This window comes from Lutjanus erythropterus, chromosome 19 (genome assembly GCF_056507025.1).
Source record: "Lutjanus erythropterus isolate fLutEry1 chromosome 19, fLutEry1.hap2, whole genome shotgun sequence".
Classification (NCBI taxonomy): Eukaryota; Metazoa; Chordata; class Actinopteri; order Lutjaniformes; family Lutjanidae; genus Lutjanus; species Lutjanus erythropterus.
In genome coordinates, this window is record NC_139335.1 from 12,886,103 (window position 1) to 12,903,152 (window position 17,050).

The 17,050-nt window shown below is 41.1% G+C and overlaps 2 protein-coding genes across 4 annotated transcripts in view; one reads left to right on the forward strand and one right to left on the reverse strand.

Annotated features, from left to right (window-relative positions):
- aatka (apoptosis-associated tyrosine kinase a) overlaps positions 1–12,236 on the forward strand; it is a 46,745-nt gene extending 34,509 nt beyond the window's left edge. For both annotated transcript variants that reach the window (XM_084743920.1, XM_084743921.1), the window contains 9 exons: positions 519–606; positions 748–881; positions 2,260–2,344; positions 2,440–2,561; positions 3,257–3,406; positions 4,777–8,188; positions 8,293–8,485; positions 8,578–8,781; positions 10,016–12,236. In XM_084743920.1, the coding sequence (XP_084600046.1) occupies positions 519–606; positions 748–881; positions 2,260–2,344; positions 2,440–2,561; positions 3,257–3,406; positions 4,777–8,188; positions 8,293–8,485; positions 8,578–8,781; positions 10,016–10,044 (4,417 nt within the window). In that variant the 3' untranslated portion in view covers positions 10,045–12,236. The remainder of the gene's footprint in view (positions 1–518; positions 607–747; positions 882–2,259; positions 2,345–2,439; positions 2,562–3,256; positions 3,407–4,776; positions 8,189–8,292; positions 8,486–8,577; positions 8,782–10,015) is intronic.
- A 1,598-nt stretch (positions 12,237–13,834) lies between these two features.
- The window catches only part of baiap2a (BAR/IMD domain containing adaptor protein 2a), a 75,120-nt gene continuing 71,904 nt past the window's right edge, over positions 13,835–17,050 (reverse strand). The window contains exons 14-15 of one of the 2 annotated variants that reach the window (XM_084743885.1): positions 15,381–15,426; positions 13,835–14,271 (exon numbers count right to left, since the gene is read on the reverse strand). In XM_084743885.1, the coding sequence (XP_084600011.1) occupies positions 15,399–15,426 (28 nt within the window). In that variant the 3' untranslated portion in view covers positions 13,835–14,271; positions 15,381–15,398. The remainder of the gene's footprint in view (positions 14,272–15,380; positions 15,427–17,050) is intronic. The other variant, XM_084743883.1, reaches the window with a different exon arrangement.

Consider the following 17,050-nt stretch of genomic DNA (forward strand, 5'->3'; position numbering starts at 1 on the left):
GACCTTAATTGTCATAGTAACAATACTAAACATATGGTTACCTTTGTGAAAAGGTCACAGTTTCTTTAGGTTTAGGCAGCAAAAATACTTGGTTAGGTTTAGGGAAACTGTAGTTTGGATTAAAATCAGTATGTTTTGGGGATAATGGGCTGTTGGACAAATGAGCTAATGGTTGAAATGGGACAATTTTCAGACTTTGGTCATTCAGAATGAGTCATCGGAACAATGTCACGGCACCAATTTCACACAGCACAGCTCTGTAGCCCATGACTAGCAGCACACAGCTAGAAAAAACACTTGAATCTGTGTGAAAGAAGATTTTCAGAAAAGGAAACTGACAATTTTTCACAATTTTGAAACCTAATTTTATGTATGTGATCATTCAGATTTAGCTAACCTTAAATCTACTACAAGGAACTTTCATGTTTTGTTGGTAGCTTTAAATGAATGATCAGCTTATTTGTGTATGCATGATCTTTGTGCATTCATACCCTCTCAAATCCTGTTTCCTCTGCCAGAACCCTCCAGCACCCTGCCCTCCTCCAGTGCCTGGCACAGTGCTCAGAGGTCACTCCTTATCTGCTGGTCATGGAGTTTTGCCCTCTGGTAGGACACACATTAATGATCAAATTCTGTTTATTCAGTCCTTCCTGCATACCTCGTTATTCCCTGTCTTTGTGTGTTGTTGCGTGGACTATTCATAGACAGTCAGAGCGGCTCACAGCCTCGTGTCCTTCCTCCTCTCAGGGTGATCTGAAGAGCTACCTGCGCAGTTGTCGGGTGGCTGACTCTGAGACTCCTGACCCTCTGATCCTCCAGCGAATGGTGTGTGACATTGCCTCAGGGCTTCTGCACCTCCACAAATACAACTTTATACACAGGTACAGTATGTCAGTCAGTTCAGCTCCAGTTACCTCCATCAATATTAACACTCCAGAAAGGAGGAATCCAGCTGAATGTTCTGTGCGCCCCCTGCTGGCCTCTCCCTGCAACAACATCCTGGTGCTGCCTGAGTAGTTGTCACAAACTCCAGCATCAGTGATTTTGTTGCCGGGGGCGAGCCCCTCTCGCGCTCTCACAGCCGGGTGGTGGTTGTCATAGCAACCAATCAGTGGCTGCCAGGGTGTTTGTGAAGGAGGTGAGATTAAACAAAGGAACTTAGTTTGGTCTGTGTCTTTACGTGGTCAGGTGAGAAGAAACAGTACTTGATGTTATACATTTGTACATTTCATTCTTTTAAGGAACATACATTGAACAAGCAATTAATGAACGCCACGTGATGCACCAGCATGAAACCGAGAGAAACATGACTCAGACATTTAGTTATTTTCTTCTGACTCAGACATATTCTTAGAACTGCATTTACATAAGTCATGTATTAAAGAAGGCAGACCTGATTTAGGAGCTGATGGCAAATTCTCAGTAACATTAATGCTTGAACTCAGCAGCAACAACAAACAACACTCTGTCCTGCAGACAATGGCTTTATGGTGTTTTTAACAATAGGGAAATATGGTAAACCACATTAAAACTATGTTCATCAAGGGACAGGAGTGATCTTTTACTGTGTTGCAACTACACTGTATATTTAATGTTACTAACAATGTATTGATCAACAGGAAATGTATTTTAAAATAGAAAACACTGCACATCATAATTAATTGTATTCATAATATGAGGTTTGGGCTTGGTTCAGATTGACTTGCTGCTGCCTCTGGATTTGGACCTTGGTCCAGACTTTGAAAAGTTTTGCTTTGAAGTGTCATAATATTCAGTCATAATACGTTCAGCAGTATTTTAAAGCAAAAAAAAAAAAAAGACAACTTGTTTTTCAATCAAGAATATACATATGTTTGCTCAGAAACTTAGGACTGTGTGGATGTGGTTTGATCAACTTTGACTGAGTGTGGCTCACCAAAATAACCAAATAATCCTACAAATATCATTGCATTTGGATTCAAATGTTGCTAAATATTAACTAATGAGCTAAAAGAGATCTAAATAAATCAAATCAAATCCTGATTGGTGCATGGAATTATGTGACATCGCCTACTTCAAACCAGTGTGAAGGGCTGAGACAAATCAAAAACTAAGGAACAGGAGTAAAATGACATACATGTGTTTACATATGATTTCATTACTCCTAGTAACAAGCTAATTGATTGGTTTTCTGGTCCTTTAAAGAACATTCAAAAATATGTGCATGTTTATGCAGCTCAGCTGTTCTGCATTAGATGACAGTTTCCTTTGTTTTGACAGTGACCTGGCCTTGCGAAACTGCCTGCTAACTTCAGAAATGTCAGTTAAGATCGGAGACTATGGTCTGTCTCACAGCCGATACAAGGTCAGACTGTCATTTGATAATGTCACCCTTTTATGGACTGATTTTTACCTTCTCCAGCCACAAGTGCTCAATTATTTTTTGTTGTTCTTCTATAGGATGACTACTATGTAACACAAGACCAGATCTGGGTGCCCCTGCGCTGGATTGCACCTGAGCTAATAGACGAGGTCCACGGAAACCTGCTGGTCGTCGACCAAACAAAATCCAGCAACATATGGTGAGATATTTAAACAGATTATAAATTTAACACTGATGCCTCTATATGAGCTACATGAGCCTACATAAACAAGACCATCAGTGAGAAGATTGGCTTTTTCTATATAGTTAGTTATCCTTGAAATCAGATGAAATGATTTACAACATGCAGACCACAAGTGCCTGTGTTTACAATTTCCCCAGGCAAAGTTACAGTATAGTGTAATAGCCAGTTCAAAAAGATGCAGGAGGAGATTTTTTGTCATATTAGGGTCACAGCAGTGGAAACATTACCTCTAAAATCAATGTGGGAAAAAAAAGAAAAATGAAAGTTCCTTGTAGCTGCTTGTCAGGAAGGACATTAACATATTTTTTTCTTTGTGTATCTGACAGTGGGAACGAAATGCTCTCAGTTTGATCTAATGCAGGTTATATAGTTAGAATGTTATGTTTAATGCACAGGTTTTAACTATATTTCCCCTCATGTTTGAGCATTGATGCTAAAATTTTGGATGGCTTCAGTTTTAGCTAAAATCCACAAACATGTTTTGTGTTGTTTTCGTTGCCAAACTCTTTTGGAAATATGTGGACAACACAAAGATAGTTGTGACATAATGTAAAGAAGGTTACAGTATGAAATGAACATCCTGTTTGGAACATGTCCGTGTCTGGGATATGAGCGGTGAACACACTTAATGATTTCTGTGCCTGTTCCAGGTCACTGGGGGTGACTGTGTGGGAGCTGTTTGAGCTGGGAAACCAGCCGTACAGACACTACTCTGACAGACAGGTGCTGACATATGCTGTGAAGGAACAGCAGCTCAAACTCCCCAAACCCCAGCTCCAGTTCCCCCTGGCAGAGCGCTGGTGAGACATGCCCACATGCACTGTACACACACATGCACAGGCTGACACTCATGTTATATGTCTTGATACAACATATGGTTCACTTTAGACATTACCTGGCCTTTAAGTCTTACTGGCCAATTAATTTTCTAACAAGTCTGCGTGTCCCGTTCTTAAAATCGGTCATGATGGTGCACTTGTCCCCTGTAGCTATATTTCTCTTTGCTAGCAAGGGCAGATGATCAATACCTTCCGTATTCTTTATGATCCCCTTGGCATCAAACAGAGTTGAATCACCTCATTTATCTTTTCCTGGGAAGCAAGCCAAATATTGTTTTTATTTATTTATTTTTCAAAATTGTTCCTCACTAAATTAAATGTGCTCGGTACCAACACACACACACACACAAACACCCACACACACGAAGAGGAATGTAAACATCTTCAAACTATGTCAGCATCTGCACTGCACCTCCTTCATATACTCCATATGTCTTTGACTAGTGTCAAGAAGAAGTACTAGCTGTTACTTGAAAGTGCTTACTTTAAAAGTTTTCTTTTATATTTCCTTGTTTGTTGTCTAGACTCAATTCTTCAACTTTTGACTTCTTTCCTTATGTAAAAAAAAACAAACAATATTCCCAAGAAAATAAAGGGACAGTTCAGGTTTTTTGAAGTGAGATTGGATGATCACTTCAGTGTATTACTGTAGATTACCGTACCGTGTATTACAGTAGATGGCAGTCGGCAGTTTGGAGAGGCAGCAGGAGGCCTGGTTAAGGAAGCTAAGTAATGTACTGCTGTGGACAGGGTCAGCATCAAAACGCATTTTAAGAACCTAAAGGCCCACCTAAAAAATCACTACAAGTGTACACTATGTTTAGAATATTTTCGCTCCTTTACCTTGTTGTTAGCCAGTTTTTTCCGATGGTATGCTGCTGTTATATATGCCAAATATAACACTCTCCAGTATTTTTTTTGTTTGTGTTATGTGAATTTGGGAATCCAAACTAACCCCTTAAAAGAAGTCCTAAAAAGTCCTAAGTAACACAGTAACACAAACAAACTAACCACTGGAGGCAGCAACACACCACCAACTCCATTTTCTGCAAAGTAAAATTATGTTTTTGCCAAAGAAGTTGGGTGCTTTGGCTTTGATGTGGTCGCTTTATATAACAGCCATTTTCTGTCAGAAACAGCTGTCTGACAGTAAGATGTTAAAATATTCTAAATAAAGTAGATTTTTTGTGGGGTGTACTCCATATGAACCCACTTAAAAAATCTGAACTATCCCTTCTGATTTAACTGATATGCAGATGTGAGGAGAGTAACAGAACTATAACTTGTGGTGCTTTATATTCTATCTTCTCTTTTCTGTCATTTCTGTCTAGGTATGAGGTGATGCAGTTCTGCTGGCTGCAGCCAGAGCTGAGACCCAGCAGTGAGGAAGTACACCTTCTGGTCACATACTTGTGTGCCAAAGGCTCCAGTGAGGCAGAGGAAGACTTTGAACAACGTTGGAATGCCTTGAGACCAAACCTGCTCGGTAGCACGTCCCACACAGCGACATCCACAGCCCTAGTCCTGACCCCTACACCCGCCTCAGCTGACGACCTCAGCGCAGAACAAACTCAGGCGGTGGAGCTGGCCTCCTCTGCCTCATCCTCCTTCCCCCTCCTGGAGCACTTCTCTGACAGCTTCCACTCTGACACAGGGGACGACCTCCTCACTGTCACAGAGACTAGCCACGGTCTCAACTTTGAGTACAAGTGGGAGCAAGCCCGAGCTGAGCAGCCTTACTGCTCCTCCTCCACCAGTGGGCCGCTGGGCCAGGGGAACCCACATTACCAGGATATCTACTACTCAAGTAAAGGAAGCACCTCAGGGGGCTGCAAGACTGACAGCCTGACCTCAGGCATATCCCCATCCTACTATGAGCCTGAACACCCAGGTGTGGTCCCAGTGTTGAGTGCCCACAGCCCCTCAGTCAGCAGCGAGTACTATATTCGCATAGAGGAGCCAGTAGAGTGTAACATTAACCTGGATGACAGCGTGATAGACTACAGCCCAGGAGTAGAGGCCAGCAGCAGCAGATTGTCCTCTGAGAGTCGGACTGGTTCATCCATGGCACAGCCCAGTGCTTACTGGGCAACTGCTGACAACACCAAGCCTAATGCCTATGACTCTGATTCAAGCCCCACTGTCCAACTAACCATGGAACCTCTGCTGAGACAGGCATCCAGCACCAGTCCTGCAAAGCTGGGCCATTCCCACAACTGCTTCTCGTCCAGTCAGGACGACACACTCTACTGTGAACAGTCATCAGCACACAAGACACACCACCAACCCTGTCTGTCTGAGCTGGATACATCGCCAGAGTCCAAATCAAACGTTGTCCACCCAATAGGGCATTTAGAAAACCCACGCAGTTTGTCACAAGCGGTGAGCAGCCCGAGCTTAGGGTTCTGCGATCCCTACCTTGAAGCAAGCACAGGTCGAAGCACGGTTAATGAAAGCTGCCATAATATGATGGGTTCCCTCAGAAAGACATTGCCCATTGTTAACCACATTAGCATTGATGTAGGGACAGACGATGGCCTGCTGGTGGGCCAGCAGAGAGGTGAAGACATTGAGAATGACCTTTTCTCTGAGGGAGAGGCCACCAACTGGACCTCAAACCATTCAGCAAACAATAACAGCCTGAGCTTTGACAGCAGGCAGACAGGCAGTGGGCATGACAGCTATCTGGACCTTCAATATGCTGATCACTCAAACACAACAGAATTATGGTCTTTAACCAAGGCCACCACCAGAACCTTCCACAGCTCCAGGTCTTGTGGCGCCTTGGAGGTGGAAGGAGGAGACTCTGGTTGTAACGCTGCTAGCAAGACCACTGAATTAGGTTCATACATTCACTTATATCACAAAGAAAGAGAGGAATCTGCCCCTCAAGTGGAAAGGAGCTTATCTGCTGAAAATCTAAGAAATATCGATTCTCTTACCAGTTCAGGTATTAATGTCAGAGGTACAGAGGATGGGGAAATAGAGAGCAGATATGAAAAACAGTTGTTGCTTAATGGAGAGAGACTGTACTCTGAGCCTAAGATGATACCTGAGGCAAACTTTATGAAGTCTCCATCCTCTTTTAAGGATCCACAGGCTGGTCAAACAGGAGCCTTGTCAGTCAAGCAGAGAGGCAACATCTGGGAGGGCGTTTCAACAGGAATCTCTGTTGGTCTGGGAGATAAAAGGCTAAACTACCCAGAGACATCAGAGAGCAGCAGAGCGTTGGACAGTGGAGTGGGGGTCAGAAACTCCAGCATTAGCCTGGTTGAGCTTGGTGACTACAGTGAGGATGATGACGATGACATCACAGATATAACATCAGGGATCTTTGCTGACTTTAACCTGGACTACGTTGAGGTTGAGGAGGAGGAGCTGAGCCCATTGAAGAATCCAGAGAGAACTCCTGACTCTGTAGACACCCTTAACCTGTCCTCGTCGATGACAAGCACCTGTGATCAGGCCTTCAGCCCTGATCCCTTCAACACCCCAGTCCTACCCAAATCCCTGGACAGTGGCTATGACACAGAGAACAATGAATCCCCAGAGTTTATCTTCAAGGAGCTTGGAGATCCCCGGGGTGGTGAGAGAAGTCCGAGGCTGGGCGGAGAGCCTGAACTAGTTCTGCAAGTGGGTTTAGGGCAAGGGATCTGTACTTCGGCAAGCACCTCAGAGATACAATTAAAGACCCTTACTGATAAAAACCCGTACAGGGACTCAGCATATTTCTCTGACTACGATGCTGAAAATGAAAGGAGCCCTCAAGAGGAAGGCGAGGAGTTCTATGCAGGTCCAAGTAACCATGACTTCACTGCTGAGAAACTGAGCTCTATCAAAGACGATTCCATCAAAAGGCAGTTCAACAACGAAGATCATTTAACAAATCTGAGACACATCAAAACTTGTGCTTTGGTGAATTTCTCAGAGGCTAGTTCACCCCATCCCCTTCCAGCCCCTGGGTTGTCCATGCTGTCACCCTTTCCTCCGCAGATGGGCGGCTGCCTGACCAAAGAGTCTGCCCCTGCAGATGACGATCTCGGGTTGGAGACAGAGCACTCAGGAGAGGAGCCTTCAATAGAGCTAAGCTCCTCCATTGGGTCTGAACCCTCTTCCACTGTCCAGGAGGCCTCAGGAAACCATGAGGAGGGCAACAGAGGAGCAGAAGATTGCTCCCCTGTCCAGTCTTTGCATTCTGACTCCACTATAAATGACTACAGAGATGAGGCTACCAAAGAAAATGAAAATGGTGATGGATCTACAGAGGAGGAAGAGCTGCCTGAATTCAACCATGTCAAGGAAGAGACGGAGGACAGACGGGAGGCTGTGAGAATAAACGAGGAAGACTTTGAGGACATAGATGCGGAGGAATGTGACTCACAGGACAGTTTATGTGAAGAATCCAACGGTCCCGCTGATCTGTCTTCTTCCTCGTCGCTGCTGGAGCTGTGCGGAGAAGAAGTGAGAGCTCCACTGGAGGAGGCGGAGGATGAAGATGATTCAGATGACAGCGAGTCTGATGAAGAGTTGAGGACCTACAACATCCAAGATGAGGACAGTGAGGAGAGTGAGGAGGATTTTACCACAGTGCCAGTGGTGGTGAGCGACTGCAGCAGGGCTAGACACCTCCGCAGCCTCCTGAAGATGCCCACCCTGCTCACCCAGTCTTTCTGTGACGAGTTGGAGAGGAAGAAAAAAGCGGTGTCCTTTTTTGACGATGTTACAGTGTTCCTTTTTGACCAGGTCTGACATGTTACGTCAAAGTTGTGAAATGCGTATTGATTTATTGATTAGATTGTTCTATTGCTTTAGAGTATGGAGCAATGGTTTTTGTTTATGACTTCCAGGAGAGCCCCACGGGAGAGCTGGCTGACTACGCCTTCTCCATAGGAGCAGAATCCAGTGAGCAGGAATCCACAGAGGAAAAAAACTCTGACCACCAGCTGCAACCAGACCCTGAACTTGAAGATGAACTTGATGCTCAGTCCTGTGAAACATTCTGTGCTTCTCCAGAAACAGATGGGAACCAGTCAGAAGAGGGTGGGTTTGTCAAGGACAGAAAACGCTACACACAAGTGTCCTAGTTGATTTATCCCAGATTGCTCATTACTGATACATCTGTGTGCGTTCAGGTGGCGGTTGCGAATGGAAAGATGACTTCCCGTTTGAGCCCCGCCCGTCCTCGCCTGACACCATCCCTGAGCCCCAGCCCTCACCCACATCCACCTCCAACAGTCCCGAGGCTCCCAAACCTGCAGCTGTAGCACTTAACCGTTTTATGGTCTCACGATTCTCTATCACACATGTCTCCGACACCCACATGGGCTCAGCAACAGGTCTGTATTACCTGTCATTCATACACAGTATGGACTGTTGTATAACAATGATTTATTTGCACTGAAAACATGATGTCATATGATCTATTTTTAAAGTCCAACTGAAATTACATTGCTTGTTTCTTTGTTGCTACAGAAAAAAACATAGCAGCTTTATAAGTGAGTGTCCCATGTTCTACTTTGATCAAATCTAAGAGAGATTTAAATCAAACATTGTTTTGTTACATGATCTTTGCATTAGTTTTGTCACAATACTGTTAGTTAACCATCTACATAGGCAGAGAACTTTTTTCCAAGAGGCCAATCAACTCACTTCGTTTTAATAGGTATTTGCATGAGCCAGTGGTTTCAGCCTTCTATCATCACACTGACAAGAGCCGCAAACTTTGAACAACAACCTACATTAGCTTTCCTGCAAAAGTCCCCTCATCAAACATGGCATGCACATACTCACAACACCTATGGATGGGTGGTATAAGTATGTGTGTAGTCCTCTCTTCCTCTATTTTAATCAGGAAAAAGCTACTATACAGCACAACAGTTTTTCTTGTTCTCCTATCTTACACTTCCTAACACTTTTCTTCCTTTTATTATTTTAAAAAATGATTGATAATACACCTGGAGTAACCCTGACATTGTTTTAAACTGCATAAAGGGATGATCAAGTGTGATTTCAGCTGGACTTTAAAAGTTAAGTCTTAAATCTGGTGCACATAATGTCTTAGTGATACTCCGCCAACAAAAACAACAAAAAAAAAACGATTCTTTGCAATGTGACTGCTAAAAGAAGAGAAGTTCTGTGCTTCAGTTTTGTAGCTTGTGTGCAAGTTTCAAACCGGTGGTGTTAAAACAACATTTCACACATTTCATATATTTTGTTAAATATTTGAGTTTGCACCAGATTGTGAGTGGAGAAGTGAATTAGAAGTGGTGTGGGATGTTGTAATTTTCTTTATGGGAGACAAAACTATTATCCTTTAAAGGGACAGTTCACCCCAAAATCAAAAACACATATTTTTCCTATAGCATGCAGAAGTGCCATTTAGTCCAATTCAAGAAAAGGCTTACATCTCTATGGCAGATAAATAAAGGACAAATAGCACAACAGGCCAGAGGAAAAATATGCATTTTTGATTTTGGGGTGAATTTACTACTTTTCAAGCACAGAGGTAGATAAGTATTTGATGCCAAAAATAGGTAATTACTTATTTTCAATCACTTTTATTCCCAACAGGAAACAGTGAAGAGAGCCCAAAAGACTGAGTGCCCCACAGCCCTGACTGGAGGAGGATGAGTCCTGGTCCTTCTCAACACAGAAAAGCAGCATTATTATATCTAGATGTTTTACAGAGTTTTATTTTTATCAACGTTTGGGGCATCTGACCCTGGTGACCCTTTATGAGACAGTGCCTCATATTGTAGTGAAAGACCCTCAATGATTTGCACACTTTTTTTTTTTTTTTTTCATTTTTGGAAGAAGGAGTGATAGCTGCTGGTATTGTAACCTGATTGAGACAACCAGGAGAGTGGATACAAAATCAGAAATTATCTGTGTATTAGTTTTATCATAAAGTATATGACAAAAGCTTATTTGCTTGATTTCTGTTGGTGACCTTACGGGTCATTAAATACGTGAATTTAAGAGAAAATAAATACAAATAAAATGAGAAAAAATAGTGAAATGACTTCAAGGCTTCATGGCTGCTCCTCTCATTGGCTGCCTTGATCCATCTGCTTATCATCGATCTGGCTTTTTTTAAAGACTGTTACAGCTCTCATTGTTGAGCCAGAGAACAATGCTTGGTGATTGTCGCATAAGAAGTTGTGGTTGATTTCCAAACACAAAATTTGAGTTTTTAACAGCCTTGGGTGGTGTTATACAGAGGACCGAAACTGCCTAAATGTAAATAAATAAATTAATAAATATGCCATTAAGTACACAGCAAAAATAAGATTAAAAATAAGTGTAGGCATTAATTAATTTACGAAATGTGAAATGATTGATATTTCTGTTTAAATTTGCTTCTCTATTTATTTACTTTTGTAATAATCCACCTGCTTGTTTACTTTACCATGTAATTTTCCATTTTTTTTGCATTTTTTTTTTATGTATTATACCCTGCCATTAACTTTACCCAAACTTATTTACTTTATTTTAAGATTTCTTCATGCATGTATAGATGATCTGTGCACTTTAATGTCAGTTAGGTGAAAAGTTGACCCCATGACACACTTTGAAAGGTAAAAAAAAGAAATACATAAGTTTGTGGACACAAACAGTGAAGAAATGCAAAGGTAAAATAATACATAAATAAATTTAAGAATGTGTAAATTAATGGGAAAGTGAACAAAAAAGGTAGCTAAATAGAAACATGAATTGGTCACATTTTATAAATGAATTGATGCCTTAATTTATTTCTAATATTTTTTGGTGCATTTAATGGCATATTAATTTATTTGTTGGGTCATTTATTTCTTTATTTTGTGATTTGGGCGGTTTCAGTCCTCTGCAGTGGTGTTTGAAGATGGAGGTGCTGCAACTTAATTTGTCCCCTGATACAAGTCCAATTGGTGGTGGGACTCAGTGTGCTGTGTTAATGCTGTCACTCCTTAATTATCAACACCACTCACTCTGGTTCACGATGACCCACAGTACCCGTTAACAGTTCCCACATCTGTCTGAAGCACTTTGTATAGACAAACTGGGTCTTTATTTGTAGAAGTGATGACTCTGTTGCTCTACATCTCCCCATCCTGGAATGAAATATCTAAACATGTGAGGTTCCCTCTGTGTCTCCACAGTGCCAGCTACAGGTTCACTTTATTTTGTGGCATATTAGCTTTGTTTATGTTACATTTCATTCAGCAATAGAATGACACCAAAAGGATAGAGAGGTGTTTCAACACAATTCAGCTGTCATGTCATTAATGTTGAATGTCAGTTATGCATCTTTTCTACGTCTCCGTATTGTCCATATTCTCATACATAATGTATTCTATTACATTCGTGCTGAACGCCCGGGTCTGAGGTGTACAAAAAAAAAAGGACATTCAAAATATGACATATCTCACATATTGTATGAATGTTTTATCAACATGTAGCAGGTAGCTTGACTTGAATTACTACTGCTGTATCGACAGCTCCCTCCCCCTCTCTATCCTTCTGTAGCTCAAAGTGCCAATTCCATTTCCTCTCACCTTGCCTTTTAAGTTCTGCAAGACGAGAAAACCTCGCTAGTATTTTTTTACGATTTGAAAAGATGCAATCCAGGATGACAGTCTCTCAAATTTGCCAAAGAGATATTGCAAAGCCTATTGGCTAAAGTGGCAGACACCTTTGGAGAAGGTGAGGTGGGCTGTTCTGTGCACCGGTAGTAACAACATTGCTGTTTCCATTTTCCCCTCACTCATTGCTATTGTACTATCCCAAACAAATAAATCCAAATACTTTTTTCCCTTCTTGTGTCTGTGATATATTCATCGGCATTAATGTCAGAGAGGTGTGGAAGCCTGAAGAGGCAAGTGAGGAAAAAACAATTCTGGTGATCCATTTTCTAATTCTGATCTAAAGTTTTCTGCTCCGTGTTTGACTTGACAGATGGAAAAAAAAGTTTCGTAATTCTTTTTTTGTGTCTGTGAAAACGGTAGGAAGTAAGAGAAAAAAAAATTGTCAAGATAAGTTACTTTTCTTCATTTGTGACAGGTACGTTAGGAATATTATGTCTAATTTCTGCAGATAAATCCCTCTGAATCTTACACACTAGACCTTTAAGGCAGATTTTCCTTGCATAATCTTTTTTCACAACACAGGCGAGAAAACAATTTAGATCAGACGTAGAAAATGAATCTGACTTTTTTTTTACTCACTTGTCAGGGCTTCTGTAAAGGAGTGCAAATTTCTGAAAAACAAAACAACATCAACAACAATACACAGAACAACAAAACACATAAAAGTATCATGTTTGTGTCCATTTAGATTTATTTTGGACAATATAAGTTATGCACTTTCTGTACAGTACAGATATATTACAAACAGGGACAGAAGTGAGAAATGGGACAATGAAAGCTATATAAAAGTAAAAAATGCATTTGAAACTCGCTGCCCAAATGAGCTGTGTAATAAAAGCCTGATCATATCGCTCAGTGTAAAGGACTCATCCTTGGAAAACTGATATTTCATGATGAAAGTCTTGATTTACTGCAGTCTATGAGGCATTCTAGATCATTCACACAACCATACACCTTATTGCTTTTTCATCACATACAGTTTCACTACTATCCGCACACATCGTACTGTAGATAAATGCCTCTGCTCCAAGCTTTTGTCCCAGATGAGTGCGTAATACTGAGAACGAATGATCACAAGCCATGATAATACTGTACCTTATCTGATAAGCTACCACTCCCTCAAAGCTAAATATATAAAAAAGACCCATTTATGTCTGCACTGTATTTCAGTTCTCGGCTATCTGACAGCTTAAGATGTTACTGAAATTTATAGAGAAGGAAAGAATAGCGATTCAAAATATTTGTTTATTATTTTGGTGGAGTTGCGCTGTACTGGAGCTTGCTTAGCAAAAACAAGTAGAAGCACACAAAGCAAAACCGAACTTATGTTTTAAGGAATATCAAAAATACAAGTTGAACTGTGATGCATATGCCCTCAAACCAGTTTACAGAATGATCGGGTCAATGCTGCATGAAGCATGTTTATACAAAAAAGAAGTAGAAGGCACAGTTCCCACATTGAAAACATGGGTATACTGTATCACAACTAGTAAATATATAGTACTATATCACTTACCAAAAGCAGAATTATAGTTTACTCACCATCTGTCCAGTTCTAGCTATCTGTGGCAGTATCCCAATCTATACTTTGTCTTTAGTGCACGTTGCAGTGATGCACTGAAAACTGTTCTTCTACTCCCCCTCAAGCCTCACTTAAACAGCTAATTCAGTGTCCCTCCACTGCTCACTCATGTAAATAATCCTCAAATGAAATTTACAGTGTATAGTGTTGAAGAAAAGAAGAAATCCCATAGAAGAAGTGCAGATAAATAGTAATGTGACGGCATCACTAGTAAAACCTATTAGCCATACCTTATCCACAACTGGTGGGATCTAAATAACTAATAAAAATCTATTGTCACACTTGCACTCAAATGCTCAGGCTGAGACGTTCATAGTTTGTGGAAGCAAAACATCGCGATGATTGACTAGAAATTCTCTGAGTGAATTTCCACGGCAAACAAACTAGATTCTTAGTGTTGTAACATGTTCCTTGAGGTGATATCCCCCCCCCCTCCCTCCCCCTCCAGTCACACTTCTGGGCCCTCTTGTGGTAACATCAGACAACTAGCCACTTTGTTTTTCTCCCCATCAAAAGGGCCCATCAGCGGACAAAAGGGGACAGCAGGCCGCTAGTAGAAGATGGGTGCAGATCGGTCGTCAGTGAAGGTGGGCCTGAGGTAGACCTCCAAGGAACGGTCACTGTGGGGAGAGGAGGGGTGAGACAGGGAACAGTGACAGTTAGGTTGAACACGTGACACAGATAAGAGAGACACATGGTCAACTATGTAGCCACACCCAAAGAAATCCTCCGTCCTATAGTTTTGTGTCTTACAGTAAGCTGAGCGAACAGTGGCAGTATCTACTGTGAGTTTCAGCAAGCGAGGAGTGAGAAAAGTCAAGTAAAACATGGAAAAAAAAAAAGAACAAAAACAGCTTGCAACAGGCCGCATGCAGGGTTAGTGTCTTCACTGTATGACATTGTGATACACAAACAAACAAGAAAAAAAAAATCAAGTTGATTCTTTTACAACCCAAGGCCTGCTGGACTGACAGAATCAAAAGCTGCCATGTCCATTCACCAAATTCACACTGCAGGCTTTTTCTTCTGATGTGATGCTTTGCTTATCAAAAGGATAGATCCTTAATGCTGTGTTCCAGGCTGAAAACACAGGACAACTGAAAAATGATCATATCACTGCCTTCTGACAGATCGTCGGCTGAAAAGACAATAGACGGTGAACATCCAGAGGGATGTCCGGCCATATTTCAAGCTTAAACAGCATATTTGATAACCCATTAGACCACAGCTGACGTTAGCATTAACACAACATCATCGTTAACTGACTTGCTGTCACCCAACTTCAATGAACGCTCTGGATCAGTAATGTTTTGTGATATTTTGCACACTGGAACATATATTTCTGTGTAGTGTTAATACATCAAACGGTAATGTTAGCTTGGAAGTGGTTGAATTCTGACATCAGCTGTTGTCTCATGTTAGCTAATACGTTGTTTTAGCTGGAAATAAAGCTGGACACTCCTCTGGATTTTCACCATCCATTATCTTGTCGGCTGATGATCAATCAGGAAGTGGTGAGATGATAACCATTTGTTTAATAAGACGTCAGAGGAAAACCGCTGCCGTGTGAATGAGGTCCGTGGAGGCCAAAGGACAGAAAAGACCGGTGACTTCCCAGCATCCTACTGCAGCCAGACAGCCAATGACAGCAGAGAGAATCAGACAGGGAGAGAGAGAGAAGGAGAAAAGTGATTGGCTGGCTGAAAGGCGATGGAGGCTGGTGACTTACGGAGGTCCTGTTCTGTCCTCAGAACCGGGACAATTCTGGACCCAAACTGGAAGGTAAAGAGAACCTTTGGGTTTGAACGGCTCATCTCTCAGATCATGCATGGGTCATATTTTTGTAACAACACTGCTGGTTAGTCTGGTGCAAGATGAACACAGAACTCAGTGTAGGTTGATAATAAGAACTGTAACTGAACAATGGAGGGATGGAAAACAAAAGTACACATTTCATGCTCAACATGCCATATACGGTATGCTCCTTTTCAAATCCTAAAGTGATGTAAATGCAATGCAATCAACAGGCACTGGGTCAGTCTGCTAAAACGTGTGCGAGATCCTTTCTATCACCCCAATACAACTAAAAAAACAAGCCAAAAAATACTTAAAACACGACCAAAAAAGAAAGATAAGCAGGCAGAGGTCAGATACTCACAATACACATACTATACACAACATCACCACACACGCTTGACTGTCCCTTCTTTAACAGAGACACAGAGAGCCACACAGATGCAATGGGTGTTACTTGGGGAGGGGTAAGGATGACAGCAGGCTGCTTGAAATGATTCACACAAGGGTGAAACGGGTTTTGAAACAAGGACTTGAAGGGAGAAGGGAAAAAAATTCAGTTCAGAGCCGTAACTTTGAAAGTAGGAAAATGTTCAACAAAACTGAAAATGTCATTGTCACTGACAGAACAGACTTCTCGCCAGACCAGACTGTTTATTAATATATAGAGATATGTTTTATTTAGAATACCTTTGTAAAAAGTCACCATACATTCAAGGTCAATTTTCAGTTATCACATTTTTCTGGTTTCCCTCCACAGCATGCATAAGATAAACACTTCAACTAATCAGTAGTTTCTCACTGTTTCTGGAAATATTTCGTTTTTTTCTTTTGTACAAGGACAGTAAATTTTTTTTAAAAGAAAAGACCAAAAAACTACATAGCCACTCAGGGAATACAATCATAAATAACACTGAGAGCTGCAAAAGCCGTGGTTGTCATTTAACCTAAAAACTAATTCACAGCTGTTATTGAGGATACTCAACAGAAGAACAAAGAACCCTCCAAACTCACTGTAGCTTCAGAAAAAAGACCAAACTGAAGGTTATATTGGAGTGAGCCATTTTATTTCCAGCCAAGAATGGCAAAAAGACAGTTTCTGTGGGGCTGAGGGTGGAAAGTTTAATTGAAAATTTGATAACACTTTCTATGGTGCCCATGTCTATAACGCATCTTAAAAACAGTTATAACTATTAAATTGTACAGTGCAATAAGCAGATTATTAAGGACTTAGAAATTTCCATAATTCTTTATACAATAATCATAACAAATTATAAAATATTTCTAATGATTTATTGTCATAAAGCTTCATAATTGCTGATCACTCAGTGACCTTTTTTTTTTTGCAATGAAGGGATTATAATAGGCTAAGCCTCACCCTTAAAGAAAAGTTAAACAAAAGCAATAGATAAATAAATAGAGTACATTTACAACATTAACTGATCATTAATCATGTTGATGAGGTAACATATTAAAATGTTATTCATTTATGTTTTATGTCACTCTGACATATCTGATGTTTTCCTGGAAATTATAGCAACTAGCAACTCTCTATCACATTTTGTCCACTGGAAGGGAAATCTAAAGTGCCCTCTAGAGTGCCCT